The sequence below is a fragment of the Melanerpes formicivorus genome, unplaced genomic scaffold (genome assembly GCF_026170545.1).
Source record: "Melanerpes formicivorus ecotype bairdi unplaced genomic scaffold, bMelFor1.0.p_v2 SCAF_3, whole genome shotgun sequence".
In the NCBI taxonomy this organism is placed as follows: Eukaryota; Metazoa; Chordata; class Aves; order Piciformes; family Picidae; genus Melanerpes; species Melanerpes formicivorus.
In genome coordinates this window covers 3503988-3523610 of record NW_027142355.1, presented here as the reverse complement: position 1 = coordinate 3523610, position 19623 = coordinate 3503988, and the positions used below count along the sequence as shown (strand labels likewise).

The 19623-nt window shown below is 41.6% G+C and overlaps 1 protein-coding gene across 4 annotated transcripts in view; it reads right to left on the bottom strand.

Moving 5' to 3' along the window:
- CPED1 (cadherin like and PC-esterase domain containing 1) overlaps window positions 1-19623 on the bottom strand; it is a 184526-nt gene that overhangs the window by 64502 nt on the left and 100401 nt on the right. For all 4 annotated transcript variants that reach the window (XM_068165086.1, XM_068165102.1, XM_068165113.1 and 1 more), the window contains 4 exons: window positions 18580-18647; window positions 17817-17861; window positions 13644-13830; window positions 10704-10872 (listed from right to left, as the gene is read on the bottom strand). In XM_068165086.1, coding sequence (XP_068021187.1) covers window positions 10704-10872; window positions 13644-13830; window positions 17817-17861; window positions 18580-18647 — 469 coding nt within the window. The remainder of the gene's footprint in view (window positions 1-10703; window positions 10873-13643; window positions 13831-17816; window positions 17862-18579; window positions 18648-19623) is intronic.

The window sequence follows — 19623 nt, the reverse complement described above, 5'->3', positions numbered from 1 at the left end:
CATGGAAAAAATATGGGCTACGCTCTGACTTAGAACAGTTAATGTAGACAATGCAAGGCATGACAGCAAGAGCTTGACCCATCATGGTGAATGAGAAGACTAAGCGGGGTTCCCTCTGGAATAATGGAAGACCAACAGCTATTGAAGGGTGAGTATGAATTCCCAAGAACATCATCTGCTCCCTCCAGAGATCTCAAACATAAGAGCAAAACAGGCCACAAGCTAAAATCTGTTCTAAACATCAAGGATGACTGCCTGATAACTTGCTACAAACAAAATTCCCGTAACTAGCAAGAAATAGATGAAATTAGCTTTTTCTGATAAGCTTTTCCAAATGAGTATTTTCCCAGGAGCTGAATTGCCTACCCAGCATTTGCTGTTATCTGTCTTCTTTCACAGCTACCCACAATGGTTCACTGCAATTGTTTGAAAGGATGTTTAAAACCTGTGGTTAAAGGCCAGGATTCAGCAAAACCTGGTCTAGTCCAGTCTGCAGTAGCAGCCCTGGATGGGCTCAGAGGTAACATTGATTTCAGAGAATCTGCACCCATAGCAGTGTATCTGTTTCAGCATATCCCCATCCTGCAGCACCCTAGGGAGGCAGCAATGCAAAGCATCTGTCAGACTGAAGTGTCTAATCATAGAATCATAGAATCAACAAGGTTGGAAAAGACTTCAGAGATCATCAAGTCCAACTTATCACCCAACACCTCATGACTACTAAACCATGGCTTCAAGTGCCACATCCAATCCTTTTTTTAACACCTCCAGGGGCGGTGAGTCCACTACCTCCCTGGGTAGCACATTCTAATGGCCAATAACTCTTTCTGTGAAGAACTTTCTCCCCACCTTGAGCCTAAACTTCCCCTGGTGCAGTTTGAGACTGTGTCTTCTTGTTCTGGTGCTGGTTGCCTGGGAGAAGAGACCAACCCCTTCCTGGCTACAACCACCCTTCAGGTAGTTGTAGAAAGCAATAAGGCCTCCCCTGAGCCTTCTCTTCTCCAGGCTAAACAATCCCAGCTCCCTCATCCTCTCCTCATAGGGCTTGTGGTCAAGACCTCTCACCAGCCTCGTTGTCCTTCGAGTGTCTCAATGTCCTTCTTAAACTGAGGGGCCCAAAACTGGACACAGGACTCAAGATGTGGTCTAACCAGTGCTGAGTACAGGGGCACAATGATTTCCCTGCTCCTGCTGGCCACACTATTCCTGATGCAGGCCAGGATGCCCTAATCATATACCCAAACAGCACTCATGCAACCTTGTTCTCCAGCTGCAATCATAGGAGTCATAATTTAGCATTTTTACTTGTACAATTATGAGTTTCTGCTTGACTAGACAATCTTCATCTTCTGTATCTCTATTATGTCATGCGCACCCATGGGATGACAACAGTAATAATATGAAGGGGGGAGAACAGCCTGAACACACAAAAGAATGAAATTTCTCTGTCAGGTCATTGAGGTTCATCTTTTACATTCTTTTTCCCCTCACATAATAATATACCACTGACTATTTATTTTTTTTGTGGCTCCACAGCATCAGAACAAGAGGACACAGTCTCAAGCTGCACCAGGGGAAATTAAGGTTCATGGTGAGAAGAAAGTTCTTCACTGAGAGAGTTGTTAGCCATTGGAATGTGCTGCCCAGGGTGGTGGTGGAGTCACCATCCCTGGAGGTGTTCAAGAGGGGATTGGACATGGCACTTGGTGCCATGGTTTAGTCATGAGGTCTGTGGTGACAGATTGGACTTGATGGTCTTTGAGGTCTCTTCCAACCTTGGTGATTCTGTGATTGTGTGAAAAATCCCATTTAAGTCAGAATTCATCTGAGTATCTAGGGTGGTGGGATGCTCCTGCTAGCACTGTGCTAATCTGCAGACATGCAGAAGAGGAAAAGGAAGGGGTGGAGATACTAAATTTTCTGGTTTTGAGGTAGGAATTTCTACAAACAGCACTAACTGGTGTCAATAAATTCAGTGGTGATAAAGAGTTATATCATTCCTGATTTAGGGAGTCCTTAACTGCAACAATGCTGCACAGAGAGAATAGGAAAAATGAAAGATGAAAACAGCCTAAAAACTTCTCTCACTTCAGTGGCTACTTATTATAGCAGTCTAATACTTCCTCTGAATAATGATCACAAACAAAATTAGTTTGTTGGTATCATCTCAATAATCATTAGCTCAAAATTGTTGAATCACTGAATCAGCATTCAGGTGGATTGTCTCAAAGCACTGGTGGCAAGTTAGCCATCACTATGCGTGTAACACACCATTTCCCAAGTACAATGCATCATAATAATGACAAATGTAACTGCTGCAAGGAAACGTGCTCTGGGTCTGGTATTAATCTAGCATCACATGTTAAACAGGAAACTTGGCTAAATAGAGAAGACTAAGCACAGCTATTATAAAACCAGGAGTGTAGGCAACATGCAGCAAACTGAAAAATTATATGCTTTTCTCAAGGAAGCTGGAGCCAACACAGGCTTGAGTTTCCAAAGTCTGAGCTCTGTAACGTGGCATCCCCAAAATGCCGGAGAGCACACCAATGGTCCTAGTAGGCACAGCCTACTGGAGATACAGAACAAAACTGCAAAACAAATTTTCATTCCATGCTTAGAAGAAGAGACAGCTAAATAGAAGCACAGTCAGACACATTCTTTAGCTGGTTCTTCCTACCTTGTGCTCTAAGTGTGCCCATTTTCTTTCTATGGCCTATTTAGAGCCCAGCAGGTGTCTGACCATGAACCTTGACTATTGGAATTCATCATTGCTAGATGATAGTGCAGTCAATGCATGAAGTCAGCTGTGCAGGTGAAAAAAATTAGTGTTTGTTTTCTAGAGAAAATCCAGAGCACTACATTAACTCCCCCAAAGGACATACCTATGCTCTGTTGAGTTTTTGAGACCTTTGCTTAAAATAACAGATGCTGGCCACTGCTCAAGGTATTAGCTTAACATCCATATCTCTGATGCTGACATCCAAAAGGAGATCAGCACAGAATAGCATAAGTGTAAAGAAGCTCCATCACCTCTGACTCATGCAAAAATAGTGCAAAAAATCATCCCAAAATTCTTTGCTATAATTAAGAAAACATGGCAAGTCTTCTCTCCCCAATGGTACAGACCTTGGCAAAGCCAGAATGTGATGACTCTATAAAACATTTCATTATGAAATACACACTGAAAGTAACGTTCTATGTGCAAACTAGCTCACCGTATTTATTATGTACACATCTGCCTTCTAATCTTCATAAATATACTTTTTAGAAGCACCAGTTTGTGTTAGCAGATTTAGCCATTTGTCCACTCTGTACAGTGAATGGTGACTATTCATCCCATGATCTTTACATACTCCAAACACTCTTCAAGGAGTTATCAGGTTTTCCTAAGCTGGTGTTTGACCATCAATATTTAGGCAAATTGCTAGCAATTCCAACACTTTTATACAAGTGAATCCACTCAATGACATTGCCTGGCATATCTAATGGGAGATAATTTAGCCATGTATTTCTGTCTGAACAGGTGCGATTTGGAATTGCTCCCCTGAAATTAATTGAACTGTTGACATACAGTTGAAGACATAAGTCCTCACCATTCTTTTAATGGCAATCTCTCTGTTCTAGCTCTCTAATAATTTTGTGACTTTCACCTAAAATGCCTCCAATTTAACAATGTATTATTTGCTAGACATTTACTCCTCAAGGTTATCTGTATACTGCTTTGTTTTTCTTGAGGAGCAGATTGCAAGCACAGAAAGCCACAGTAATTTAATCGTTATTTAACAGATTAAAAGCAATGCAGATGCTTTTAATGCATTAAGCAGCACTCACTACCACTCTCCTGTGACCAAGCTGCTCATTCCTGCCCCTGTAACTATCCCTTCCCTTGCATACACACAAAGATTGGGAACCTTACCCAAGAAACTAGTTCTCCCCTCTGGCTCACGAGTAGCTGCAGGCAGGGAAAGAGATGCTTAGGTTGGCATAGCTCCTGGAAAAAATTGCTATAATACTATGCTCTCACCAGTGTTTCTGAAGAAAATTTAGAGCATAAGCTTGAGTATTTCAAATCTAATAGTGAGTGGGCTTTCTGCTTGTCCCAGCCACTCCCTCCTTTAAAACAGAGTTAGCAGTATTCAGGGCTACACAGTAGCTAAAATCTCTAATCTAGCAGTTATGCCAATATAAATTTTAAATTTCAATCTCTTTTAATCAAACATCCTTCTTTAAATAAAAACATCTCCTTCTGAAGAAAGCATAAACTTCCTTTATATCTGTTCTTCCACAGTGAGGAAGCTGTAAAGGAAAGAAGGGAGGAAGGAAGAAAGAAGGAGGGAAGGAAGGAAGGAAGGAAGGAAGGAAGGAAGGAAGGAAGGAAGGAAGGAAGGAAGGAAGGAAGGAAGGAAGGAAGGAAGGAAGGAAGGAAGGAAGGAAGGAAGGAAGGAAGGAAGGAAGGAAGGAAGGAAGGAAGGAAGGAAGGAAGGAAGGAAGGAAGGAAGGAAGGAAGGAAGGAAGGAAGGAAGGAAGGAAGGAAGGAAGGAAGGAAGGAAGGAAGGAAGGAAGGAAGGAAGGAAGGAAGGAAGGAAGGAAGGAAGGAAGGAAGGAAGGAGACTCAACCAATTTTATTTGAAGTTTGGGGTGGTTTTGTTGTTCTCTGAAAAATTCAAAACCTCTCAAAAATATTCTTGCCAGGTCTAGATCTGCAAATGCTCAAAAACTGCAACACCTGATTGCTCTTATATTATTTTATTCTCTTCAAAAGGAAGTAAGCTGAATTTGCAAATAAGACACAGTCTGGTTGCTGATATAATTAGGCTGTGCATTCAGTTCCAGGCATGCAATTTCTCAAACCCTGCCAAGAAGTTGTAGCTACAAGCACCTCAAAACCTAATTCTGCACATGGCATCTGCAGTGACCTAAGGACAGAAAAGAGAGTTGGTTTGTTACACGGATCACACTAAGCCTTTATTAGTGTTAGTAGTAGTATTATATATCATTATTTGACATTATTTAACATTTGGAAGGTTCCTTGAAATCTTTTCATGAAAGTACTAAGCCAATAGTTAATTTATGTTTCTATAATGGTCAGTTTTTACTTCCACTATCCAGTGTGAGAGGCATTATAGCACACGGTTTAAAATGAAGTAAAAATGCAATATTTTCCTTGGGAAATTTATAATCTGAGATGAAAAAACAAATGTCAAGTATTGTTATATCATGCATAACACAACAAACTAAATTAGTTTGATTTTTTTTATAGCTTCTTCTTTTCTAAGGGGTTTTCCCATCTTTATCCCTCAAAGATTAAAGTTAAATGTAGTTGCCATATTAGGCCTAGGTCTTAATTGCTTTTTCATCAATGGAGGGTTAGTAGACAGAGTGACAGAATGTTAGAGGTTGGAAGAGACCTTGAAAGACCACCTAGTCCAACTTGCCTGCCAGAGCAGGATCACCTATACCAGACCACACAGGGACACTCACAGACTGGAAAAGGGGAAACATCACCCCCATTTTCAATAAGGGTAAGAAGGAGGAACCAGGGAACTACAGGCCAGTCAGTCTCACCTCTGTGCCTGGAAAGATCGTGGAGCAGATCCTCCTGGAGGCACTACTGACTCAGGAGAATAGTGAAGAGGTGATTTGGAACAGTCAGCATGGCTTTGCCAAGGGCAAATCCTGCCTGACAAACCTGGTTGCCTTCTATGAGCAGGTGACAAAATTAATAGCTGAGGGGCGAGCAACTGATGTCGTTTACCTGGACCTGAGCAAAGCCTTTGACACTGTCCTGCACCACATCCTGGTCACCAAACTGGTGACACATGGGTTTGATGGGTGGACCACTAGATGGATAAGGAACTGGCTTGGGTGGACCACTAGATGGATAAGGAACTGGCTTGATGGCTGCACCCAAAGAGTGGCTGTCAATGGGTCCATGTCCCAGTGGAGGCCAGTGACAAGAGGAGTCCCTCAGTCCTGGGACCTGTCTTGTTCAACATCTTTGTGGGTGACATGGACAGTGGCATTGAGTGCACCCTCAGCAAGTTTGCTGATGACACCAAGCTGTGTGGTGCAGCAGACACGCTGGAGGGAAGGGAGGCCATCCAGAGGGACCTTGACAGGCTGGAGAGGTGGGCACAAGCCAACAGCATGAGATTCAACAAGACCAAGTGCAGGGTCCTGCATCTGGGTAGAGGCAATCCCAGGCACAAATCCAGGCTGGGCAGTGACTGGCTGGAAAGCAGCCCTGAGGAGAGAGACTTGGGGGTGCTGGTGGACGAGAAGCTCAACATGAGCTCTCAATGTGCACTTGCAGCCCGCAAAGCCAATCAGATCCTGGGCTGCTTCAGGAGAAGTGTGTCCAGCAGGTCGAGGGAGGTGATCCTCCCCCTCTACTCAGCTCTGGTGAGACCCCACCTGGAGTACTGTGTCCAGTTCTGGAGCCCCTATTGCAAGAGGGATGTGAAGGTGCTGGAACGTGTCCAGAGAAGGGCCACGAGGATGATCAGAGGGTTGGAGCACCTCTCCTATGAGGACAGACTGAAGGAGTTGGGGCTGTTCAGTCTGCAGAAGAGAAGGCTCCCAGGTGACCTAATTGTGGCCTTCCAGTATCTGAAGGGGGTCTACAGGAAGGCTGGGGAGGGACTTCTCAGGATCTCAGGTAGTGATAGGACTAGGGGCAATGGAATGAAGCTGGAGGTGGGGAGATTCAGACTGGATGTGAGGAGGAAGTTCTTCACCATGAGAGTGGTGAAACCCTGCAATGGGTTGTCCAAGGAGGTGGTTGAGGCCCCATCCCTGGAGGTGTTTAAGCCCAGGCTGGACGAGGCTCTGGCCAGCCTGATCTAGTGTGGGGTGTCCCTGCCCATGGCAGGGTGGTTGGAACTAGATGATCCTTGTGGTCCCTTCCAACCCTGACTGATACTATGATACTATGATACTATGATAGTTCTGTTGGCTTCTACTGCTATCTGGACACTCAAAATGAGTATGATAAAAGGGCTTATAAAAGTGAAGACATTCTAGTACTTAAGAATAAGCTATTCTATAAAAATTAGGAAAGTTTTTAAAGCTGTTCTCCTATAAGTCTGTTCTCTCAGACATGAGAAAGTGATAGGACAGACAGAGCATCATCCCCCCCCCCACTGCACTGATTCTGGGAAGTACTTTTTCATGTTTTGTGCAAATGCACAACAAGAATAATGCACATTATGGCTATAAAACATAATATTAGCTATCCATTACTCACAATGCAAATGGAAACTAAACCAAACAAACCAAGCCCCACCAACTGTATTACTAAAATACAAACCCAACCCAAATAAGACCAAAACAGTGAAAGCACGTGACAGCAGGGCACTATAGGTACAAAAGTTCACAGTGTCAAACAAGGTTCCCTAAGCACATCAGCAGCTACCTTCCATGATTACAACTAGGCAAAGATTAACAAAGAGGCAGCATCCACTCAACTGAGGCATAGATAAATGTAAATCTGTTTGCATTTTAAAGACAATGGGCAGTGCAAGAATGAATACAATATTTTGTTCTTTATGCCAGTGTGTACATAGTCTGGTATCTTTCCCTTGAGAGTAACACTGATACCACTGTCTTAACAGCTCGCTGGTTTTGCTGAGGGCTTTGAATCCTGCCTGTCTTGGTATCACAGCTTCACGGGTGGTAATGAAATGGCACCACTTCTCTCAAGGACACTTAATTTTAATATTGTCACCAACTGCACAAAATTCAGTTAAAATGCAAACCAATAACCTCTCCTTTTGCAGTCCAAGCAATACTGTCAGAATGAAGAACACACAATCAAAGGCAACCAAAACTGCTGAAGGTGGTATGATGATGCCACAGTTAATCACCTACTAGTTTAGTTTAGTGAGGACATTATAGCTGCTATCAAAAGGTAGAATGGACAATATTTTTTTCTCCTTTTAGGGGCTGCAAGGCTTGAAACTACACACTTTTTAACTCAATAGCCTTCAAAAGAATGCAGGGTTATTTGACTGCATGGGAATTGTTAGAATACTGGAAACAACATCCTACACCATTTTTTACACTGTAACCTTCCTTGTAGTATCATCTTGCAGTGAAACCTGAACATCTTAGTGGGATTAAACATAAAAGAAACTCAGGGAAAAAAGGCAGCTGGATTAGAATCTTAACCTCAGCCTTCTGTGAGAAAGACCACACCACTGTCAGTGACCTTTCTCTCCCCATGTGTGATCCCAGTTGTGCCTAGTCAAGTGTCCAAAGGAGACTCCAGCAGTTCATGCTGTATTTATCCTTTTGCTCCTAAAACAGGTGTCTTCTTACTAAGAGAACAAGCATTCATGCCATTCATCAGAGAGTACTAAGCCACCCTGCAAGAGCACATAATGTTCTCTGGTACAAAAAGCAGAAGGTGATGACTCTAGTTAAGACCTGAGTTTTGTATTGATAGCAAACAGGGAAAAGACATACAGGTTTTTCAGGGTCCTAGAATGCCATTTCTATCTCAAGTTCCAGTCTTTATTTGTTGGGGGGTTTTTGGTATTGTTTTGGGTTTTGATTTGTTTTTAAATGCAGTCTTTGATAAGTTTTCCTTGAACATATTACAAAGATTAAAAAATGTTGGTTCAGAATCTCATACTTTAGAATCTCATACTGTATCTTCACAGCCCCCATTAGATACCACAAGAATGCTTTTCATCTCACTTTTACTCTAAAATCCTGAAGTCCTCCCTAGGTCTGAACCATTATATTAATTAGAGAGCAATTATTCACGGATGAGCAGAGAACTGAGGTCAATTAAAAGAAACTTCTAAAAACACTTTTCATTTTTATCATTCTAGATCTCTTTGCCTTCACAGCGCTTCAAAGACTCAGAGCCAATCTCATAAATGCTATCATAAAACATTAACAACAATGTAAACTCTAGTGTGGGAGGATGTGTATGAGGTTGAATTCCTGGTTTTACACCCAGATACATGCCCTGGATTGGGCAATGAGAGAAGCTTTCCTCACATCTTTCCAACCAGTGCATTCTCTGGCTCATGTAACTGCAGTTCAACCTATTGCTGCTCTCCTTTTCATGCTAATTCAAAATAATTTCATACTAAGTTTTCAGGCAATTGTTGTGTGCCTGAACTGAAATGTTACCTTTTATACAGGTTCTGCCATATTTGCCTTACTGTAGCAGGTACTAGATTAATGCTCAGCCAGTACAAAGAGCAAGAAGATATTCCTTGACCTTTTGAGCCTGTAAGATAAAGGTAAGAGACTAGACAAGGAATAGGTAAAGGGCCAGACAGCACCATAATCAGGTAATCAGATCAGCAGTCAGTAGGCTATGACTACTACATACCTTTTCTCTGAGAGTTCTGATTTGCAGATTGAGATAATTATTGTCAACATACAATGTGCTATCAACATTTATAATCACTCTGGCTTCTGTTTTAATCCCCAGTGCTTGTTTCTCCTCAAGAAAAAAAAAATCCCTCTTGAGCTTTCCCATCACATAAAATGTTCTGCCTTCCCCCACTCTGGTCTCTCAACCCCTTCGGCAGCACGAAACCAGAGAAAGGAAATAAGTTTTACAACAAGGATGTATTAATATATAAAGATGTAATAAAGATGATAAATAAAGATAGAATTAGATATTTGACATGAACATGGATGACAGTTTCAACACTATGGTTTGAAAGTCCCATTTTCTGATTGCAGAATTAGTTGTGTTATATTCTTCCTGGGTGTTCCATTATTTAGAATGATCCTACTGGCAAAAGCTTTGACCTTGATTATGATTTACCATGTCATGGGCTTATCTTTACCCACTATATCAACTACCAACATTTAGTCCTCAAACTTTGGAATCCAAACAGCTCACTCAAGCCTGTGTCTTAGGTTTCCTATTGAATAAAGAATTACCTTTATCATCACAGTTTCTCGAACTGAAAACCTCCCTGTTCTTTTCTTTCATTATCTTTCTTTCAATTTTGCTCTAATTCAGCATGAGCTCCCCTTCCCCAGCTCCTTTTCCACTGTATCAGCCTTCTACTCTGCTTTTTTTTTTTTAATTCAAGAGGCCCACTGCTTCCTCAAGATTATGATTTGTTGGGAGTAATTTATTTGTATTCCTAAACTTATGTTTGGATAAACATGATGCAAGCAACAGTCATCCTTGCCTTCAGAATCATCAGTAGGTTTGTTCCACTGTGTTTGTTGATCTTCTAGAATAAACATTTCTCATTCATAAATTATATAGTAGCATTTGTCTTGAACACTGATAAACGCACTATCATCCTAAATATCTTTCCTGGCAAAAGGATATTCATGGCTGCAATGTCCATAGATAAATAGTTATGAAAACTGCAGTCTGCCCACAGCATGGTATGGAGGGACAGTTTTCCCATGAACAGGCATTAGCTCTCTGATGGATAAGGTTTTTGTTGACCCAAAATAAGGATTAATTAATCTGGAACACTCAAATTCATGGTAAATGTAACAAGTCAACTTATAGTTGACTTGTTGTATCCCCAACGTTGTGTAAACGCTGTATTTCATGCACTCACAGCATTTAGAACCCAGGTTCTAATCTCACCAAAACTGACTTTACACCAGCTTTGGCCCACATGTCCTAATTTTTACCATTGCATAAACAGAAACCAGTTAAATCCACTATAGGTTTGGATAGCAAAAAAATAGATAGACAATACCTGTACAAACCCACACATCATATAGTCATCAAACAAAGGCAGACTCGGACGATCCTCTCGATAGATTGTGATTCTGTAGCTGCTCACAACCTGAGGAGTGGGCTGTGAACCATCTGTAACAAGAATGATGACTTTGTTCAGTCCAAGGCCAAGGGGGTAGTTAGCAATGCTGGAAGGCAAAAGAGAGAAAAAAAGAAAGTGGAAAAGATGATAAAGAGATAAATATTTGAAATGCTTTATCTATGGCAGCTAAACTGGACTTATTCCCTGAAGCTTCTATTTCTTATTTTTCCTTTTATAACATACATATGATTTTAAAACCCAACAACAACAACAAACCGAACCCCCAAACAAGAAAATGATGTAAAATAAGATTTGTTTCACAATTTTTAATTCCTTCAGGAAGACTAAATACTGACACTGAAATGCAGTGAAAACAGTTTCACTGGCAGTGGCAACAATTCTAACAAGAAATCAGTGAATGAGGCTACTGGAGACAATATTTCCTGGCATTGTCAAGGAACTAACCATTGAAATTGTCCAATAGCCAGATGTGATGGAGTTCCAGTCAGTGACAGACAAGAGCAAAGCTGGTCTGTGCTCTTCTTCCCTTGTCAGGGAAATGAGGAATGCTGGAAGATAGTGAACCTGCACATCCAGGGCTTTGACTTTTCAGTATAAAGAGCATATTGCTATTCTGTTTTCCTTTCACATGAGTTTGGTGCATGTATCCATGTTGTCCACCAAAGTGGTTAACATTAAAACACTAAAAAGTTGGATGGAAGAATTTTAGGGATCTTCTTTCTAAATGATTTCACAGAAAGGGTTGTCAGGCTCTGGAATGGGCTGCCCAGGGAGGTGGCTGAACCACCAACCCTGGACATGTTGTGCTTGGGGATATCGTGTGGTGACAGACTTGGTGGAGTGGGCAAAATGGCTGGACTCGATGATCTCAGAAGTCCTTTCCAGCCTGAATGATTCTATGAAGAGTAATTCCATACTTAAAATACTGAAAGCATATTATACATTAGATCAGTTACAACTGTATAGACTGTTTGATTATAACCAGACATTTTAGGTCAAAGAGCCTTCTTTACAGTCAGTCAAAAGATGGTGTGTTGCATAGGTGCTGCATGCTGTGAAGCAAAACTAGCTCTGGGGTTGTTAAAATGTCCCTGCTCTGCTTTTTATCCACTCAGTAATGGCTAGTATGTAAATAGGCCAGTACTCTGGTTCTGAGGTAATTGACCCAGATGAAGAAACACTTCTTGTGCCTCCCAACATTCTAAACCAGGTCATGCCCGAAATGCCTATTGGGATTGTTCCTGGCACATGCTGCTGTCTGTGAGCCTGCTGACTGTGAAAGCCAAAACTGTGCCAGGGATCATCGTAGCAATTAAACCTCATGGATGATCATCAGTCAGCGTTCAAACCTGGCGTTTAGTGATGACTTTGCTCTCTCTCCCATATCCTCCAGGTTTATACTTCTCTAAGAGATCAAATAAGCCAGAACTCTTGCTGATGACAAGATGACCCACTTAGTGGATGAGGGAAGGACTGTAGATGTTGTTTATCTGGACTTTAACAAAGCATTTGACACTGCTTCTCACAGCATTCTCCTGGAAAAACTGGTTGCTCATGGCTGGGATGAGTATATGCTTTTCTGGGTAAAAAGGTGGCTAGATGGCCAAGCCCAAGGAATGGTAATGAAAGGAGTTAAATCCAGTTGGCAGTTGATCATGAATGGTGTTCCCCAGGACTCAGTATAGAGTCATGTTCTTTTTCATATGTTTATCAAGGGTCTGGATGAGGAGATTGAATGTTCTGTCAGTAAATTTGCAGGTGGCACCAAGATGGTTGAGAATCTTGATCTCCTTGAAGGTAGGAAGGCTATGTAGTGGGATTTAGACAGGCTGGGTGGGTAGGGCAAGGATAATGGTATGTGGTTTGACAAGGTCAATGGCATGAGGTTCAACAAGACCAAGAGCTGGGTCCAGCACTTGGGTCACAACAACTCCATGCAGCACTGCAAGCTTGGGGAAGAATGGATAGAAATATGCCTGACAGGAAAAGACCTGTTCAGCAGCCAGCTGAAGACAAGCCAGAAGCGTGCTCAGCTGGCCAAGGCAGCCACACAGCATCCTGGCCTGTATCAGGAGCAGTGTGATATGTAGAACCAAGGAAGAGATTGTTCTCCTGCACTCAGCACTGGTGAGACCCCACCTTGAGCAATGTTCAGTTTTGGGCCACTGACAACAATAAAGACATTGAGGTGCTGGAGCAACAAAGCTGGTGAAGGGTCTGGAGAACAAGACTCAGAAGAAGTGACTGAGGGAACTGGGGTTGTCTAGTCTGGAGAAAAGAGGATTAATTGGACTCAGTGATCTTCATTTCTAACCTTAATGACTCTGATTCTGTGACTCTATGACAACCCTTTATAATACAATTCTGATGGGAAAAAATAATTATGAATGAGTAAACTTGAATTAATTTATTCTTTTCCTGCTAAATGCCCTACTCTGACCCACGTAAACAGAGGGACCAATCACAGTGGGGGAGTAGTTAAGGCCACAGTGTAAGTTCAAGGCCTGGATATGAAAGTTCAAATTCTTTGCTGTAAACTGTGTGCAGTGTAGTGATAGTCTGTCACTAACCAGCTTTGATGCTGTCAGTGGCTGGAGAAGCTGAGGGAAATGCTAGCAGCTGTGCACTCCATAAAGATAGAGTAAATTATGGATTGAGAAGATGCAATCATTGTCTTCAGGACATTGACAAGTAAATAAAAATTTCAGAGTGTTGAAGTCCCTCTGATTTTCTTGTGACTAATCTATAGGTATTCTGTGCTCCCTGAAACACATACACACATGGAATGAAATATTCTGACGTATTTCCACAGTTAAGGACATTTTTTGTTTTATAATCATATTTTGTCATTCATACCTTGGCCCTCTCTTCTCATCAAGGTGTACTTGGCATTGACAGTTAGAGGGCTCTGCTCCTATCTTCACTGTCACCATATCAAATGGAACTTCTGCATAGTATTCTTTGATCTTTGGGTTAAAACGAGGATTCAAGTCCAGCTGTGGATTGGTGAAGATCTGCCTGATATGAGACACGGTATCTTTATCTGTTCCAAGAAGGCATAAAACAAAACAAAACAAAACCAAAACAACCCTGTGAAACGTATGAACATTTTTATGTAACATTCAACTTCTGTCACATTGATAACATATATGGTGACAATGTTTTTAAATCCTGGTCACTCCAAGACTGGTTATCCTGCTGCAAGAACAGCCCAATCATTTAAGTCAACTCCGAAGAGGTAAAGAACCTCCTCTCCAAAAAGCAATACTCCTGGTGAAAGGAGCTCTACCATGAGAATGGTATGAATGGTTTGTCTGCTCAATACTCAGTCTACAGTGAAAATATCACCCAGATAAGGGTGTCCAGAGAAGGGCCACAAGGATGATCAGAGGGCTGGAGCACCTCTCCTATGAGGACAGACTGAAGGAGTTGGGGCTGTTCAGTCTGGAGAAGAGAAGGCTCCGAGATGACCTAATTGTGGCCTTCCAGTATCTGAAGGGGGCCTACAAGAAGGCTGGGGAAGGACTTCTCAGGATCTCAGGTAGTGATAGGACTAGGGGGAATGGAATGAAGCTGGAGGTGGGGAGATTCAAGCTGGATGTGAGGAGGAAGTTCTTCCCCATGAGAGTGGTAAAGCCCTCAAATGGGTTGTCCAGGGAGGTAGTTGAGGCCCTGTCCCTGGAGGTGTTTAAGCCCTGGCTGGATGAGGCTCTGGCCAGCCTGATCTAGTGCGGGGTGTCCCTGCTGTGGTGGGTGGAAGGGCAAGGCCAAGAAGCCTCCTCCCTTCCCCCTTGTAAAGTAAAAGGGAAAAAAAAATTGAAGGGAAAAGAAAAAAAACTCGCAAGCTGAATTAGCAAAGCAGTGGAGCTATATTTACAAAGCAATGTAGGGAATGCAGGGGGAATATTTACAAATTTACAATATCTACAATATATACAAAGATATACAACAGAGCAACACAGAAATGAGAGTAAGCCCCCTCGGCAGAGGGGTCCCCCACCTCCGCTCTCCCCTCTCTTCCCCCCCTTTCCCCAGAATGGGATAGAAAGAGAAAGAAAGAGGGGGAAAAAAGTTAAAAGCAGTTTGTGTTAATTGGAAAGGAGTTAATACCGGCTGTTATCTGGTCTTCAAGGCCGAGGCCTTGGCAGAAAGCCCAGCACAGGCAGAGCTGCTGCACGAAGCAAAGACGGAAGCAAGACTGAAAATAAAATGCCGGAGTGCCCAGGATATCTTTCCTACACTCCCAGTTCAGAGGGTGCTTCCTCCCACTTTACCAATGAAATAGTTTAGACTATTCCTTCCGTTTACCAACTTCCGTCCACCATATTCCCTTTCTTAAGGGGGCAACGTCAACCGGCCACACCTGCCCATGGCAGGGGGGTTGGAACTAGATGATCCTTTTGGTCCCTTCCAACCCTGACTGACTATATAGACAGAGAGACACAGGGGTGTGCTGTGGGGCCAGACCTCAGCCTGGGGATGTTCATCTTGAGGAAAGTGCTCCTCATCTGAAAGATGCCAAGAAGAAAAAAGCATGTAAAATGTGTTCCAAAAGGGACTGGATGCGGCACTTGAAGCTATCATTTAGTAGTCATGAGGTCTTGAGTGACAGGTTGGACTTGATTATCCTTGATGTCTTTTCCAACCTTATTGATTCTATGATTTTATGATTCTAATGGAGTTTGTACTGGGACTTGAGAGACACTTTTAGACTCTGGAAGGATTTAAATCATTCAGTGTCCAATGACTGTAGTCAGAGTCACAAAATTCAAAGCCTAAATAAGCCTTAAAAAATGTAAGGATTAGGGCTGGGAGATCCTGTCTCCACTTGGTTAACTGAAACTTAAAGAAAAGTTAGTCCAAAAAAGTCATAACCTTCTTAGGTACCAGCCTGTGCATAGGGTTTATGTACATGTGTAATTGCCAACAAAAATCATAATAAGTTGGGCACTTATTTATTGTTTATAAGAACAAGTCACATGGAGATATCTAGACCCATGGGGTCATTTGCAGTACAGCTGGAAGAATGTTCTATTAAAATTCCTAAATCAACAACTTCCAGCTCCTTCGCTGCATATGAAATCTCCACAATCAAATCCTATTTGCTCAAACATATCCTTTATTTTGTAGTGTTTGCCAAATGACTCATGAGAACAATTATTTGCTGGCAACCCTCTTCTTAAAAATATTTTAATCCAACCTACTGGATTCAGACTTACAGTGCAATTACAGAGTCAAAACTTGTGTTCCATATATATTTCCTGGTATGTGTTTAAAACTGATTACTTCAGAAAGTGCTCCAGCCAGGAAACTCTTTTACTATAATATCTGAAAAATCTTATGGCTTAAAACATGGTTTAAAAGGGTCATAAAGAATGCAAGCAGTTCCCTGGGAATTTTTACCTCAAAATATCTACCTTCAGAAACAGGACAGGGCAAATTCAGCACTTTCTTGCATGGATTGAAATGTAGAGGAAATTATTCCAGGGGAAGAGCAGAATTAGGCCTAGATTTGTAGAGAAATAGAGGCTTATAAATAGATGTGCAGAGGGTAGTGCAGAGTATGAACAGTTCTCCAGATCCTGTGTGTCTTACCTTGAATATGTTACCTCACTACTAGCTTTCAAAATGAGGAACTTTCAACCAAAACTGATTTTTCACAATTCAGTGTCATGCAAAGAGAATGGTGATGCCAGTCAGCCAGCCAGCAGCATTTCTGGTCCCTGTCTGACAGAGGAGTTCCTGAAGGCATCATGAGTAACACAGGGGAAAGAAGGCTGAATGGGTAGAAAAGCCTTTCCACAAGAGTAACTGTTTCATGTTTATAAAGTGCCCCCTCAGATAACGTGCCTTTGAGGAAGAAGAAAGCATTGTTCCACCAGACAAAAATACTTGCATACCTTTAACACACTTAAAATATTCCTACGAGAAGATATTTTAGAAAAACTCTTCATCTCTTAAGCAGCTCTCTATAACTCTACCACTAGGCTGAAGACTTGCCTTATACAAGGCTGGTTAAACTCCATTTAGGTTTAAAGGTTACTGTACAAGAAAAAATGTACGCAAAACTTCTTGGAATAAAAGGGCACAAGTCTACTGAAGTGCAAAGGGGGATCAAGAAGTGCTGTAATATTCATATGCACACGTAGCAATGTTTTGCGGATTGTGCTGATTGACAGTCGCCTAAACATGAGCCAGCAGTGTGCCCAGGTGGCCAAGAAGGCCAATGGCATCCTGGCCTGCATTAGGAATAGTGTGGCCAGCAGGAGCAGGGAAGTCATTGTGCCCCTGTACTCTGCACTGGTTAGGCCGCACCTTGAGTCCTGTGTCCAGTTCTGGGCCCCTCAGTTTAAGAAGGACATTGAGACACTTGAACATGTCCAGAGAAGGGCAGCAAGGCTGGTGAGAGGCCTTGAGCACAAGCCCTATGAGGAGAGGCTGAGGAAGCTGGGGTTGTTAGTCTGGAGAAGAGGAGGCTCAGCGGTGGCCTCATTGCTCTCTACAACTACCTGAAGGGAAGTTGTAGACAGGCAGAGGTTGGTCTCTTCTCTCTAGCAACCAGCACCAGAACAAGAGGACACAGTCTCAGGCTGCGCCAGGGGAAGTTTAGGCTCGAGGTGAGGAGAAAGTTCTTCATGGAGAGAGTCATTCATCATTGGAATGTGCTGCCCAGGGAGGTGGTGGAGTCACCATCCCTGGAGGTGTTCAAGAGGGGATTGGATGTGGCACTTGGTGCCATGATTTAGTCATGAAGTCTGTGGTGACAAGTTGGACTTGATGATCTTTGAGGTCTCTTCCAACGTTGGTGATACTGTGATACTGTGATGTTTAACTTTGTACTCTAAGTTTAACATAATAGCCCAATTATTTAGTGATTCTTAAACATTCTTGATACTTTTTGGTTTTGGTTTTGTTTTTTACACAACAGCTGGCAGGCACTCCATTTACCAAAAGTTTATGCAGAAAACTCTCATAAATTTGTTCAAGTAATATCTTTCCCCTTAGTGGTCTAGAAAGACCTTGACTTACCATAACTGCATTGACTTTCTTTAGTCTTGCTGGAATAATGCCATGCTGAAAGATAAAGACAAGCAATTAATAATTTTCTTGGTTTAGGCATGATTCAACAACCCTATAGAAGGAACTCTCATTGTTTAAAATACAAAAAATAAAGTATGCTTTTATTCTTTTCTGTGTGAGATCATTGCTTTAGGTTCATGACCACTGCTCGTGAGCTTAGCAGAATGACTTACAGATAAGGAAGATATTGGTATTTTATATGTAATAGCCAAGACCCTTCAGCTGGAATGCAAAATAATCTAATCTACATCATACCTTATTGCTCTCTACAACTACCTGAAGGGAGGTTGTAGACAGGCAGGGGTTGGTCTCTTCTCCCAGGCAACCAGCACCAGAACAAGAGGACACAGTCTCAGCCTGCACCAGGGGAGGTTTAGGCTGGAGGTTAGGTAGAAATTCTACACAGAGGGAGTGATTGCCCATTGGAATGGACTGCCCAGGAAGGTGGTGGAGTCACCATCATTGAAGGTGTTTAGGAGGAGACTTGACAGGGTGCTTGGTTGCATGGTTTAGTTGATTAGGTGGTGTTGAATGATAGGTTGGACGTGATGATCTCAAAGGTCTCTTCCAACCTATTCTATTCTATTCTATTCTATTCTATTCTATTCTATTCTATTCTATTCTATTCTATTCTATTCTATTCTATTCTGTTCATGTAGTACAAACAGGAAAACCACACCATACATAAAAAAACCTTATTCTGACTCCTTACCTTTGTGATTCTTCCTGAAGTCAGAGGGAACATTCTGCTTAGGATTTGCATTTTCTTGAGAGGAATTCCTGTCAATTCAATAGCAGACATATTTCTACATGAATGGAAGGAACAGGAACCATGAAGCATTTTCTAAAATTTTCTGTGTGCATCGTGTTTTAATACTCTCCATGAAAGAATGGTGTTTCTAGATTCATGTACCCAGCATTAGCAATATTACCTGAAGGAACGTGACAGAAAACACACTTTCCATAATAAATGGTACTATATACAACCAAAAAACCCCCCCCCCAAAAAAAACAATACCAAAAACCTAACCAGAAATAAATTTCAAAACATAATTGAATTGCTGGGAGGAGGAAATAGAGCCAAGAATAAAATAATTAAAACCTCTTAACCGTTTGTATAATGCTTCTTTTTATATATATATATATATATATATATATATATGAGATTAAAGTTAGAATTTGTTCAAAAATAATTAAAGATAAATGAAGGCCTGGTGTCAAGGTAAAAATTTGTACTGATGCCAGCATGAATTCTTATAATGGAACATCCATGTGTTTTGATGTCTTTCATAATTCAAAACCAAGAACACAATGAACATTCAGAGCATATATATATATATATATATATGCATACATACATATAAAAATCCTCAGTGGAAAAAGACAAGTCAATTGCACCAATTCATTAACATGTTAAGTGGTCTCTATATTGCTAACTGCAAATTTTTTCTTTCATAAAGCATTTTTGGAAGCATAGTAATAGAAAGGCAGTAGTCTTCTCTCCAATACATGTACAGAATATAGAATAGAATAGAATAGAATAGAATAGAATAGAATAGAATAGAATAGAATAGAATAGAATAGAATAGAATAGAATAGATCAGGTTGGAAGAGACCTTTGAGATCATTGAGTCCAGCCTATCACCCAACACCATCTAAAAACCATGGTACTAAATGCCTCATCCAGTCTCCTTTTAAACACTTCTAGTGATGGTGACTCCATCACCTTCTTGGGCAGCCCATTCCAACAGCAAAT